Source organism: Neophocaena asiaeorientalis, unplaced genomic scaffold (assembly GCF_003031525.2).
Source record: "Neophocaena asiaeorientalis asiaeorientalis breed wild unplaced genomic scaffold, Neophocaena_asiaeorientalis_V1.1 scaffold762, whole genome shotgun sequence".
Classification (NCBI taxonomy): Eukaryota; Metazoa; Chordata; class Mammalia; order Artiodactyla; family Phocoenidae; genus Neophocaena; species Neophocaena asiaeorientalis.
In genome coordinates, this window is record NW_020175828.1 from 383,675 (window position 1) to 395,046 (window position 11,372).

An 11,372-nucleotide genomic window follows, 5' to 3' on the forward strand; every position below is an offset into this window, starting at 1 on the left:
AGATGGAGGATCTTATCCCTGGGTGTTGGGGGTCTGGTTTTGGGGACGTTTTCTTTGTCTTGCATCGCCTGTTTCCTCCAAACTGCGTCCTCTTTTGGGTTATCCTCACTGCTGCCTTACGTAGAAGATGCTGTCCCCAGGTGTTTGGTAACGTTGGGATGCCTGCCTGCGTTTAAGACGGGGACCCAAAGGCCGATCGGCGGCCCCATGTGCCTGGGTGTGGCCCTTCGGCCGTGAGCTTTTTGTGGGGTGCTGGGACCCCCCAAGTCTTCACCCCCAGTTCCACAGAGAGGCCTCTTCCAGTGCTGCCTGGGGAGGCTGGGAGTCCAGACGGGGTGCCGACCCTCAGGTGGCCCCCGTTTCCACATGTGTCCTGCTCGTGGTGGACCCCCCCCCCCCCCCCCCCCCACGGGTGAGGAGGGCCTTGGCTCGGCCAGGTCGGCCGCGGTGCATGTCCGGGTTCCTCTCCTCGGCTGGAGCCCAGGCTGGACCCGCACCCGGGTGCTGGGCTCCAGGGGCTCCGGGCAGCCGGGGGCTCCCGCCTGGGCTGTGGCCGTGGCCTGTGGGCAGGGCCAGCTCTGGTCTCGAGCATGGACACTGGGCTGTGCTTCCAGGAAGAGACCTGACGAGCCTGCGGCTGGGCCGGGCCGGCCGTTTGCTGGCAGGATGGTGTCTGTTCTTGCAGAAGCTTGCGGCTCAGTCTCACGGGGCCTTTTTGCTCCAGCCGCGGGGGGTTGAGCGTGAGCTCTTGCCTGCGTCAGTTGGGTGGTCTGTGGTGGGCGCGTCCCCTAGGCTGTTTTGCACACAAGGTGAAAGACCCTCTAAAACTGAGGGCCCCTGACTCAGAACTCAAAGTTTTGACCTTTGATTGTTTTTGTAAAATTTATTTATTTATTTATGTTTAGCTGCGTTGGGTCTTCGTTGCTGCGCGCGGGCTTTCTCTAGTTGCGGCGAGCAGACCCTACTCTTCGTTGCGGTGCACGGGCTTTTCATTGCGGGGGCTTCTCTTGTTGCGGAGCGTGGGCTCTAGGTGTGCGGGCTTCAGTAGTTGTGGCTCACGGGCTCTAGAGCGCAGGCTCAGTAGTTGGGGCGCACGGGCTTAGTTGCCCCACCGCCTGTGGGATCTTCCTGGACCAGGGATCGAACCTGTGTCCTCTGCATTGGCAGGCGGTTTCCTAACCACTGTGCCACCAGGGAAGTCCTGACCTTTGATTTTGAAAAGATATTTTCTGTCCATCTGCTTAGATGCAGGTCACCGTCAGACCAGAGCAGGACCGTCCGGCAGCGAGGGTCACACGTGTCAGGTCAGGCCCGGCCCTCTGGAGCTTTGTGACGCCCCTTTTGGGCTCTTCAGTGTGAAGTGTCAGTGGCTTCGAGCTGTGCGTGGCCTGAGCCGGGAGTGTCCAGAGCTGCCGCATTCACGCTTGAGCCACAGTTGTGGTCGTAGGCGGGCCTCCGTCCTGGCCACCGAGAGGACCTGTGGGCCGTGGTCCTCCCGCCAGCTGTCAGGTTACTACCGTCTGGGTAGGGCTTCGACTTCCGTGCTCTGAATCAGAAGGAGAATTTTGTAGGTGGAGATGTGAGGAAGGACACGTCGGCTTCTGCTGCTGTGGATGGAGGGCTGGGCCCGCCGTGCTGTGGGGTCTGCGTACGAAAGTGACCTTGACTGTGGCGTCCGCCTTGATTTGAATGAAGAAGAAATTATCTCACGCGTCCTCATTTTGTGACCAGGGCTTGTGGCCAGTTGTCAGATCTTCAGGGACTTGATTCTTCAGTGTTACTTCTTGGTGGCTCACTCTTTACAGTAGGACAACAGCCGAAATAAGGCCGTTGGTCTGGTGGAGCTGAGTGGCACCCCCGAAAGCGCTGGTTCCAGAGGGAGCTGTGTGTGTGGTTCTGGGGGGCCTGTTCCAGGGAGACGTGTGTCCAGGAGCCTGACCGCGGGAGGCCTGGGGGCACCCTCGCCCCGTGGCCGCCACCCCCCCACACACACGTCGCCATGTCGGATTCTGCCAATGCCCTGAGAAGCCTAAAAACACGTGGTGACGTGTCTGCGGGGCAGGGTGGGCAGCCCAGGGGTGACGCCTGGACACGCCGTGGACAGCACGTGGCGCTGCACGAAGCTGCAGGACCAGGAGTTCAGGGAGGGACCAGCGGCAGAGCGGCTCTCAGGGGCGCGGGGTGGGGAGCTGCCCGCCAGGCTGGAGGGGGTGGAGGCTCAGGGGAGGCCCCCTGTGTAGAGTGTGCGTCTCAGGCGTTCTAAGGTGAGGACAGTCGCGGCGTGTCGGTGCTGAAAGCGGAACCATTGGAAGAGGGAGGGGAGAGGAAGGTGGGCCCCGGGGGTGGCTGTGGGGCTCGCCTGGCAGGAGCTGGGGGCCCTGGCGGGGGTCCCCTGAGGCAGGCTGTGGAGGCGGGCGCCGGCTGGGCTGACAAGCGCCGGCGGGGCCGTTGTTGCCCGAGGACCCCGGACCTCCGGCCAGTCCTTCCGCAGGTATTTGATGGGATCGTGGACACACCTCCGGCCTCGAGTCCCCGGGCCCCTGTCCCCCATGAGCCGGGTCTCAGTGGGGCCATGGCCCTGGGCAAGGCAGGGGCGCGGGCAGGCAGGGCTCTGAGAAAGTGGCCCCGAGGGTGGGAGGGCGTGTGGCGGGGCCCAGGGGACCGAGGGCACCTTCTGTGACCTTGGGGACCCCTCTTGGTGGGATGCCACCTCCCCTGTGGCCTTCTGGAGATGCTTCAAGCCCATGTCTTTTCTGTTGCAGACGTTAAAAAATTCAAAAAGCCTTTGCTCCCTCGATTATGAAGACGAGGATGAGGAAGACGCCCAAGTGAAGACAGCCGTGTCCTCCCCGTGCGACCCGCACGGCCCCATGAGCACCGCTGCGCCCAGCCCCGGCGACGCCGGCCCCAGCCCGGGGGTCTGGCGGGGGTGGGTGGCCGGTGAGGGCGAGGGCGGGAGTGGCGGGGACCCGAGTGACTGGGACAGCGCTGGGGAGGAGGGCATCTTCCCCCTGGGCCGCGGCGAGCTGGACCTGGAGCAGATCGAGAACAACTGACCGGCAGGCGGGGGAGCCCCGGCTCTTCCCTGCGAACGCGCTGTTTTGAACTCGAGGTGTCGCTTTGATCCAGTCTTTCCTAAAGAAGTGTTCTGCGTTTTTACGGTGTTTACGGTTCCGAGAAAGCGTCTCTGTTTTGAAGTGAATTTTTGTGAGGGCATTCTGTTAACAGGGTCTGTGCACAGACCCTGGGGTGGGTTTGCGTTCCTTTGGTGAAACGCCTGCTGTGAAGGGCACTGCGCGTGGTTCAGCTGCTCGGAAACACCGGGCGCGTGGCCGGCCCCTCTGTGGACGTGGTCGTTGTGTGCCGGGCTGTTTGGAGCAGGGCTGCGTCGCTGGGGACTTGGGACGGGCCGTGAGGACGTGGTCCTGGCAGCCCTGCTCTGTCACTTCAATAAAAGGCATTCATTTGCTTTGCGGTGTGGCTTCTCGCTCGCTTTTCTCCCCAGGTCACGTAGGCCTGGTTGGCCTCGCGTCTCTTTTTGTTCATTCTAACAATAAAATCATAGGTTTTCTACCAAACACGTTGATCTAAGGAACTTTGGGTAAGAGGAAGGATTTGCGATAGCGAAAGGAGACGTTTATAATCTTTGGAGAAATATTCCTGCTTTTCTTTCCTGAGAAAATGGTCGTGGGGCCCTGTTGTTAACTGGAAGCGCCTTCTGAACTGGTTTGGGCTTAGCTGGGGGCCGGGCAAGGCTGGGAAGCGTGCTCTTCCCCATGGGCCCCCCATTGGCCCTGCCCTGCAAGGTGGGGAGCAGGGTCTTTGAGTGCTGCGCGGCTGCCTGCCGGGCACCCACCCTCCTCTTGCCTCTTGGGAAACTCAGCAGCACCTGTTCTGACACAGTTACTTGCAGAACTGAAGTGGCGGTAAAGCCTTCTTTTCCCATCAGTGTCGAAGAGATCTTTCTTCTCTTAAAACCTCGGCGGCAGCCTGCGGGCCCCGCTGTCCTCAGAGGCACAGTTGGGCTCCTGGTTGCTCTCCTGGGGAAGTGGGGGGCGGGTGGATGTCTGTGCCGCAGACAGATGCAGAGGGGCCTCCTGCCTTTTCTGAACTGGGGTGTCACCTGGACAGCGGGGATTTGGAAGCTGCCTGGGTTTTCTTGTTTTTTTGGTTTTTTTTTTTGCAGTACGTGGGCCTCTCACCGCTGTGGCCTCTCCCGTTGCGGAGCACGGGCTCCGGACGCGCAGGCTCAGTGGCCATGGCTCACGGGCCCAGCCACTCCGCGGCATGCGGGATCCTCCTGGACCGGGGCACGAACCCGCGTCCCCTGCATCGGCAGGCGGACTCTCCACCGCTGCGCCACCAGGGAAGCCCTTTTTTGGGCTTTTCTTGGCGACGCTGCGCAGCGTGTGGTATCTTAGTTCCTTGACAGGGATTGAACCCTTGTCCCATGCAGTGGAAGCGTGGAGTCTTAACCACTGGACCTCCAGGGAAGCCCTGGAAGCTGCCCAGGTTTATCTGAAAGAGAAAAGAACAAAAATAAGTTGCCGAGGGGGCCGGGGTGGGGGCGAGACGGGAAGGTGGCTGCAGGGGACGTGGTGCTGGTGGTGTTGGGATGGCTGGAGAGCCCCCAGGATGGCTCTTCAGCAGGGGCTGGAGGAGGGGACCCTGGCTGGCAAAGGCTACTGTAGGGCCCAGGCGGGGAAGCGCGGGAGAGGGTCGGCGACGGCAGGGGCAGTGCTGTGTGCAGGAGTGAGCCCAGCCGGGCCCAGCCCCGGGGGGCCCTGGGCAGGTGGCGGGCGGGCAGGGGAGAGCTCCCCACAACCCTGTCCAGCTGGGCCGGCTGTGGGTCTCCAGGCCGAGCACATCTGTGTCACTCCAAGCTGCTCGGGGTCAGCCTGCAGGTCTGGGCGGCCGCAGAGGGGCGTCTTAGGAGCCCAGGTGAGCACCGCTGCTCCGCAGCTCCCAGCCTCCTGACCTCTTCCAGGTGAGTGCCTTGTGACCCCCATGCTGGTTGCCCCCAGATAGTAAAGGCCTTGGATTTGGAGGGTCACGTACAGTCTTCTCCCCGCAGAAGTGGAAAATCCATCTGAGCTCTCTCGGGCAGTCACCGTTCAGGGGTCGCTTGCTGGTGCCTGAATGCGGGGAATTAAAGGATAAAGTCAAAGACAGAAGGAGGAATCGATGGTAAAGTAAGAGCAGAAATGAGGGAAGCGGACAGAGCCAGAGCGAGGAGACAGAGCCAGAGCGAGGAGACGGGAGTGTTGCCTCTGATGGACTCAGGTGACGGGCCGAGCGGGACGGAGCCCAGAGGGACAGTCAGGGGTGACGAGAGGACGGAGCCTGAGGGCAGCAGGGCCACTGCCGATGGTGAGAGGGCGAGGTGGGCGGCGGGGAGGAAAGGGCGAATTCCCAGGAAAATAGTGCAGAAGCCAGTGCCGGAAGTCAGAACCCAGGGCTAGTCCTGCAACCACTGAACAAAACGGGCCGTGGCTGAGCATCTTCCTGCAAAGACCACACCCACCCCAGAAGACTTTGGGCAAATCCTACAAAATACCCAAGATGGAGGAGATTCCAGTTGGAGAAGACACGCCCCCGAGAATCCAGTGTGGCCAGGGAGGCCCTGACACGACGGCGTGGAGGGGCAGTGGGGGTGGGGTGGAGCTCAGCGGTGGTCGGGGTCAAGGGTCAGAGTGGTCAGGGTCGAGGGCAAGCAGGGTCCGTCTCCTGGCCTCCACCCCAGGCCTCCGGACAGCAGGGAGAGGGCCCTGGTCCCCTCACAGTGGCCACCAGCCCGTAGGTGCCAAGCCCCTCCTCCCTTTCTCCGGGCCCCCTGACCTTGACCCCCTCCGCCACCCCACTACTCAGCTGGGCCCCCCTCCCGGGGTGCCCGCAGCCCATCCCGACCGTGGGCCTCTGCCCTGGTGTCGAGTGGGAGGGGAAGTGCCTGCCGATCATGCACCTTTTCCTATTTTTCTGCAGCTGTGGATATAGCTTTTAAAAACCTATTTAAGTTGATTTTGGTAATTTATATCGTCTTAGAACGTTGTCAGTTTCATCAAGAATATCCCATGTACTAACCTGTCACTTTTAATCCGGGCTCTCTGGTCCCCTCTTCTGGGCCCGCAGGGCGTCTGGGTTCTCCCGCTCTGTTGATTAGCCTGGTCAGACGTTTGTTTATTTTATTTATTTATTTTGAGGAACCAGCGCTTGGATTTACTTTTGAGTTCCCCCATTTTCCTCCTTTCCAATTCATTAATCCGCCTTTATCTGTACTCCTCGCTCCTGCCTCCCGCGGATTTACTTTATCGTTCTGTTTTCCCTCCTTGTGTCGAATGTTGAGCTCATTTATTTTCAGTCTCTCTTGCTCAGTAATAAAAACATTTAAGGCTGCGAATTCTCTGACAACTTCCTGAAGCTGGCCCCGGGGATGTGCAGTCTCTCTCCCAACACCTGTAAAATCCTCTGTCACGGCAACTTTCATTTGCTCTCTGACCTAGGAGTTATTTAGGAGAGTAGCTTTGAATTGCCAAATCGTCTGGCTTCTTTTTTAGATCCTTTTAGCAATTTTTAGTGTCACTGCATTGGTTTAAATAATGAGGCGTATAAATGCCTCACCGTTTGGAATGTGGTGAGGCATGCTTGCATGTGTGTACCTCCGTGCACACATATGCAAGCGTGCACACCCACGTGCCCACACATGAACCTGCGTGCACCCACACGTGTGCACCGGTGGGCCCACGTGTGTGTATGTGCATGCATGGGTCTGTGTGCCTGCCCACGTATGGCCGTATACATGTGGAATGTGTGTGTGCATGCATGGGCGTGTATATGCACGTGTGGGGCTGTGCCCACGTGCACGTGTGTGCATGCACACGTGTGGGGAATGTTATGTGGTTTCTGGCCGGGCGAGGGCTGTCCAGTCAAGGGCGTCCAGGAGGGGACTCAGGCCTCGTCCACCTTCCAGTTTTGTCCACCCGGTCCTGGGTCTCTGGCTGAGGTCTGGGCGCTGGAGCTGGCATCCCCAGATGCTCACGGCGACATCCCTGATCTCGTGCCCCTTGCTGGGTCTCGATGGCCAGGACTGCTTGTTAACAGGCTGAAAAGACACCTTGGAGGCCCCCGGGCGGGCGGCCTGGGAAGGGCTTGTTGGGGATCCTTGTGCTGGTGGCAGAGGGTGGGGCTCATCCTGTGGCCCCAGGTCCTCCCTCCAACCCCAAAGACAAGGAGCAGAGCGCGGGGAAGACCCGGCAGATTCACAGGAAGTCCCATTTTATTCCTAGTTCGCTAATGATAAAAAATCATGAACGAACGTTGAATTTTTGTTTATTCGTCAGTTGAGATGATCATACGATGTTTCTCCTTTAATCTGTACATGAGTTTTCTAGGGCAGCCGCAGCAAACACTACAGACTGAGGAGGGTGCGTTGGGGGCCTCAGACAACAGGCATTTGCTCCCCACAGTCCTGGGGGCTGCGAGTCCCATTTCAGGGTGTGCGCGGGGCTGGGTCCTCCTGAGGCGGCCTCTCCTGGGCGTGCAGACGGCCACCTCCTCCCCGTGTCCTCACAGGGTCGTCCCTCTGTGTGTGTCTGTGTCCTAATCTCCTCCTCCTATAAGGACACCAGTCAGGTTGGATCAGGGCCCACCCTTGGGACCTCATTTTACATTATTCACCTCTTTAAAGACCCTGTCTCCAATTTTTTTTTTATTGTGGTAAAATACGTATAACATAACATTTACCACGTTAACCATTAAAAAAATTTTTTTATTGGGGTATAGTTGATTTACAACGTTGTGTTAGTTTCAGGTGTACAGCAAAGTGAATCAGTTATACCTGTACATACATCCACTCTTTTTTAGGCCATAGAGGCCATTACGGAGTAGTGAGTAGAGTTCCCTGTGCTCTACAGTAGGCCCTTATGAGTCACCTATTTTATATACAGTAGTGTGTCTATGCCCATCCCAGTCTCCCAATTGATCCCTCCCGCCCTTACCCCCTGGTAACCATAAATTTGTTTTCTACATCCATGACTCTACTTCTGCTTTTAAGTGCACAGTTCAGTGGCATTAAGTACATTCGCGTTGCTGTGGAGCCGTCGCCATCCATCTCCAGAACTTTTCCATCTTCCCAAACTGAGCTCTGCACCCATTAAACACTAACCTTCCGTCCCCCTCCCCCGGCCCCCACCATCTGCTTTCTGTCTCTATGGATCTGACTCCTCTAGGGACTCATATAAGTGGAATCACACAGTATTTTTTTTTTAACTGACTTACGTCACTGAGGATAATGTCCTCAACGTTCATCCATGTTGTAGCAGGTGTCAGAATCTCCTTCCCTTTTAAGGCTGAATAACATTCCACTGTGTGAATGGACACTTGGGTTGTGTCTACCTTTTGCCTGTTGTGAGTAACGCTGCTATGAACATGGGGTACAAATACCCCACTGAGACCCTGCTGTCAGTTCTTTTGAGCGTGTGACCAGAAATGGAATTGCCGGGTTCAGTGGTGACTGTTTAGTTTTTTGAGGAACCTCCACACTGTTCTCCAGCAGCTGCGCCATTTCACGTTCTGCCAGCCGTGCACAGGGCTCCAGTTTCTCCACATCCTGGCTGACGCTTGTTTTCTGTTGTCTTTTTTGTTTTGTTTTTTTTTAATGTTGAGCCTTCTTCTAATTTATTTATTTATTTATTTTTGGCTGTGTTGGGTCTTCGTTTCTGTGCGAGGGCTTTCTCTAGTTGTGTCAAGCGGGGCCACTCTTCATCGCGGTGCACGGGCCTCTCACTGTCTTGGCCTCTCTTGTTGCGGAGCACAGGCTCCAGATGCGCAGGCTCAGTAGTTGTGGCTCACGGGCCCAGTTGCTCTGCGGCATGTGGGATCTTCCCGTAACGGGGCATGAACCTGCGTCCCCTGCATCGGCAGGTGGGCTCTCAACCACTGCGCCACCAGGGAAGCCCTCGCCTTTATTTTTGAAGGATAGTTTTGCCATACATGGAATTCTAGTTTGTCTCGTTCTTTCTTTAGAGAAACAATTCCATTGTCTTCGGGCTTGCATAGTTTTTGGTGAGAGGTCAGAAGTGATTTTATTTTGAATCCCTGTAAGTGATGTGTCTTTTTTCTTTTTTCCTGGAAGGTTTGAGCTTTTCTCTTTAGTTTTGGTTTTCAGCAGTTGGCCACACCTAGGAATGGTTTTTCTTTGTATTTATCTTGCATGGTTGCTGCTGTTTCAGCCAGCTTCTGAACTCAGTGGGTTGTTAGATTTTTTGCTGTAGTCTTCTCTCTTCTGCCCTCTGGGCCTCCAGCTCCATGCCTGTTAGACGCTTGATAGTTTGGACTGTCGACCAAGCCCGCTGACCCCCCACCGCTGCAGGCAGACCCACCGTGCCAGACAGGTGCCCACCCCAGGTGCCCGTGAGGAAAGGCTCGTCTCTCTGTGCAGCTCAATTCTTCAGGCTGCCCTGCAGGCGCTGCTTTTCCTGCATCCCTGGCTTTAATGTGATGAGTTTTCTTGTCGGGAGCCGAGGGTTTCAACACCCTCTGCATTCTGACCAGAAGCGGACGTCACTGGGTGTATATTTTTACATCCTTTTGTGTTAAATCTTTCGGTAGCCTTGCATGTTAGGTCTTTGGTGAACAGACCAGAGTGGTTTTCTTAATCCCACCTCCAGCTTTACCTGGAGAATTAGGTGTTTTTTCACTTATTGTAAGTCTTCCGTCACTGGGTTCTGTGGCTTCTCCCTCTCCTGGTCGTGATGTTATGAGTTCTGTTTCTGCTCTGTAAGTGGGTGCCCCGCCGTCGTAATGAGTATCCTTACCTCGCAAAGTCTGAAGCTCACCCAGGTCTTTGCCTCCCCCCGCAACACCAGGACCTTGGTCACTTTAATTCCGGCCCTGCCCTTTTGGCTTTCTGTCCTCTTCTTGTGCACGGGCAGCCTCGTTTTACCCCCAGGACGTTGACAGTCCTGTCATGTGCTATCAGTGGCTGTGGGTGTCCCCACGTATGTCCCACCCTGATGGCTCTTTGTTGCCCTTTGCACCGCACATGTTTCCTCGGAGTCACCCTCGGTCCTGCCGCCAGGGCTTCTCCAAGGAAACTTGCAAGCAGCCGGCTTCCCTCAGTGGGCCAGCTAGCCACAGCACCCCCACCATCTGTGGAGCCTGATGGAAGTGTGGGTGCGGCCCACAGTCAGCGTGAACCCAGGAGGCGGGGGTCATGGGGTGTCTCAGAGGCCGCCCTCTGCTCAATTAATGCCCTTTCAGCTCAGGGGAACTTTCTCTGGGTCTTGCATGTGCCCCGTGCTGGGACCCCTCCCCAGGGAGCTCCCCTTCAGGTGGGAACTCGCTCCAGGAACAAGAAACCACAGTGACAGATGACAAATGAGACCCCACAGCATTGCACGGACTGCAGTGGAGAGAGCGTGCTGTGGCATCTGGGATGAACACCAGCCTTGCCGCTCCCAGGCCGAGACCTGGGACATGTGGGGTGACAGAGATGCTTGCTGTGGGTGCCGCCGTGCGGGAGGGTCATGTCGTCCACACCTGCGCAGCCAGGAGCTCCCTGGGGCGAGGCTGTGGGGAGCCCAGGCGGGCACAGGTGGGCGGGCACAGGTGAGGGGCTAGAGGGGGGCTGGGGCCAGGCAGATGCAGCGGCCACAGGACCAAAGCCTTCCCTCTCCGGTATTATTATTTTAAAAGTCTTACACAATTAATTGCAAACATCTTTTTACTGTTAGTGTATGAGATTTATTGACTTAGGTATTAATTTCATATATTACTATACATCCAAGTTATCTCATTGTCTTTTTTCTTTTAAATATGGAACGCTTCACGAATTTGCGTGTCATCCTTGCGCAGGGACCATGCTAATCGTCTCTGTATCCCTCCAATCTAATTGTCTTTTTGAAACTTGCTTTGAGGTGGAACTCACATGACATAAAATTAACCGTCTTAAAGTGGCAGTTACGACATTGACAGGGCTGTGCAGCCACCATCTCCATCCAGTTCCGAGGCATTTCACCCCGTGGCCCCAAAGAAGCCCCCTACCCTTGGCCATCACCCCACCAGCCTGCTCTGCTTCTGTGGATTTACCCGTTCTGGACATTTCACGGAAATGGAATCGCACATCAGGGCCCTTGGTGCAGGAGAGGAAGAGGCCTCGGGAGGCGGGGGACGGGTCCTGGGCTGAGTGTCAAGTGTCCACGAGGTCAAGGCTCGGCACCTGGCAGCCCTCAGGCCTGGCTGTTCCCGAAGCGAAGCGCGTCGGGCGGCGGAGGTGAGCAGGGACCGCACAGGCTGTCTGGCCCACGAGGGGGAAACGCTGCCTCTGGTGCTTTATGGAATCTGCGGACCCCGCGGTTGGTGCCCAGTTCTCCCAG

The 11,372-nt window shown here is 57.1% G+C and overlaps 1 protein-coding gene and 1 pseudogene across 3 annotated transcripts in view; one reads left to right on the forward strand and one right to left on the reverse strand.

The window, feature by feature from the left end:
• FAM53A (family with sequence similarity 53 member A) overlaps positions 1 to 3,461 on the forward strand; it is a 23,430-nt gene extending 19,969 nt beyond the window's left edge. For all 3 annotated transcript variants that reach the window (XM_024732756.1, XM_024732755.1, XM_024732757.1), the window contains exon 5: positions 2,763 to 3,461. In XM_024732756.1, coding sequence (XP_024588524.1) covers positions 2,763 to 3,056 — 294 coding nt within the window. In that variant the 3' untranslated portion in view covers positions 3,057 to 3,461. The remainder of the gene's footprint in view (positions 1 to 2,762) is intronic.
• Positions 3,462 to 10,806: 7,345 nt separating this feature from the next.
• On the reverse strand, positions 10,807 to 10,902 carry LOC112391399 (uncharacterized; annotated as a pseudogene).
• Positions 10,903 to 11,372: the final 470 nt, after the last annotated feature.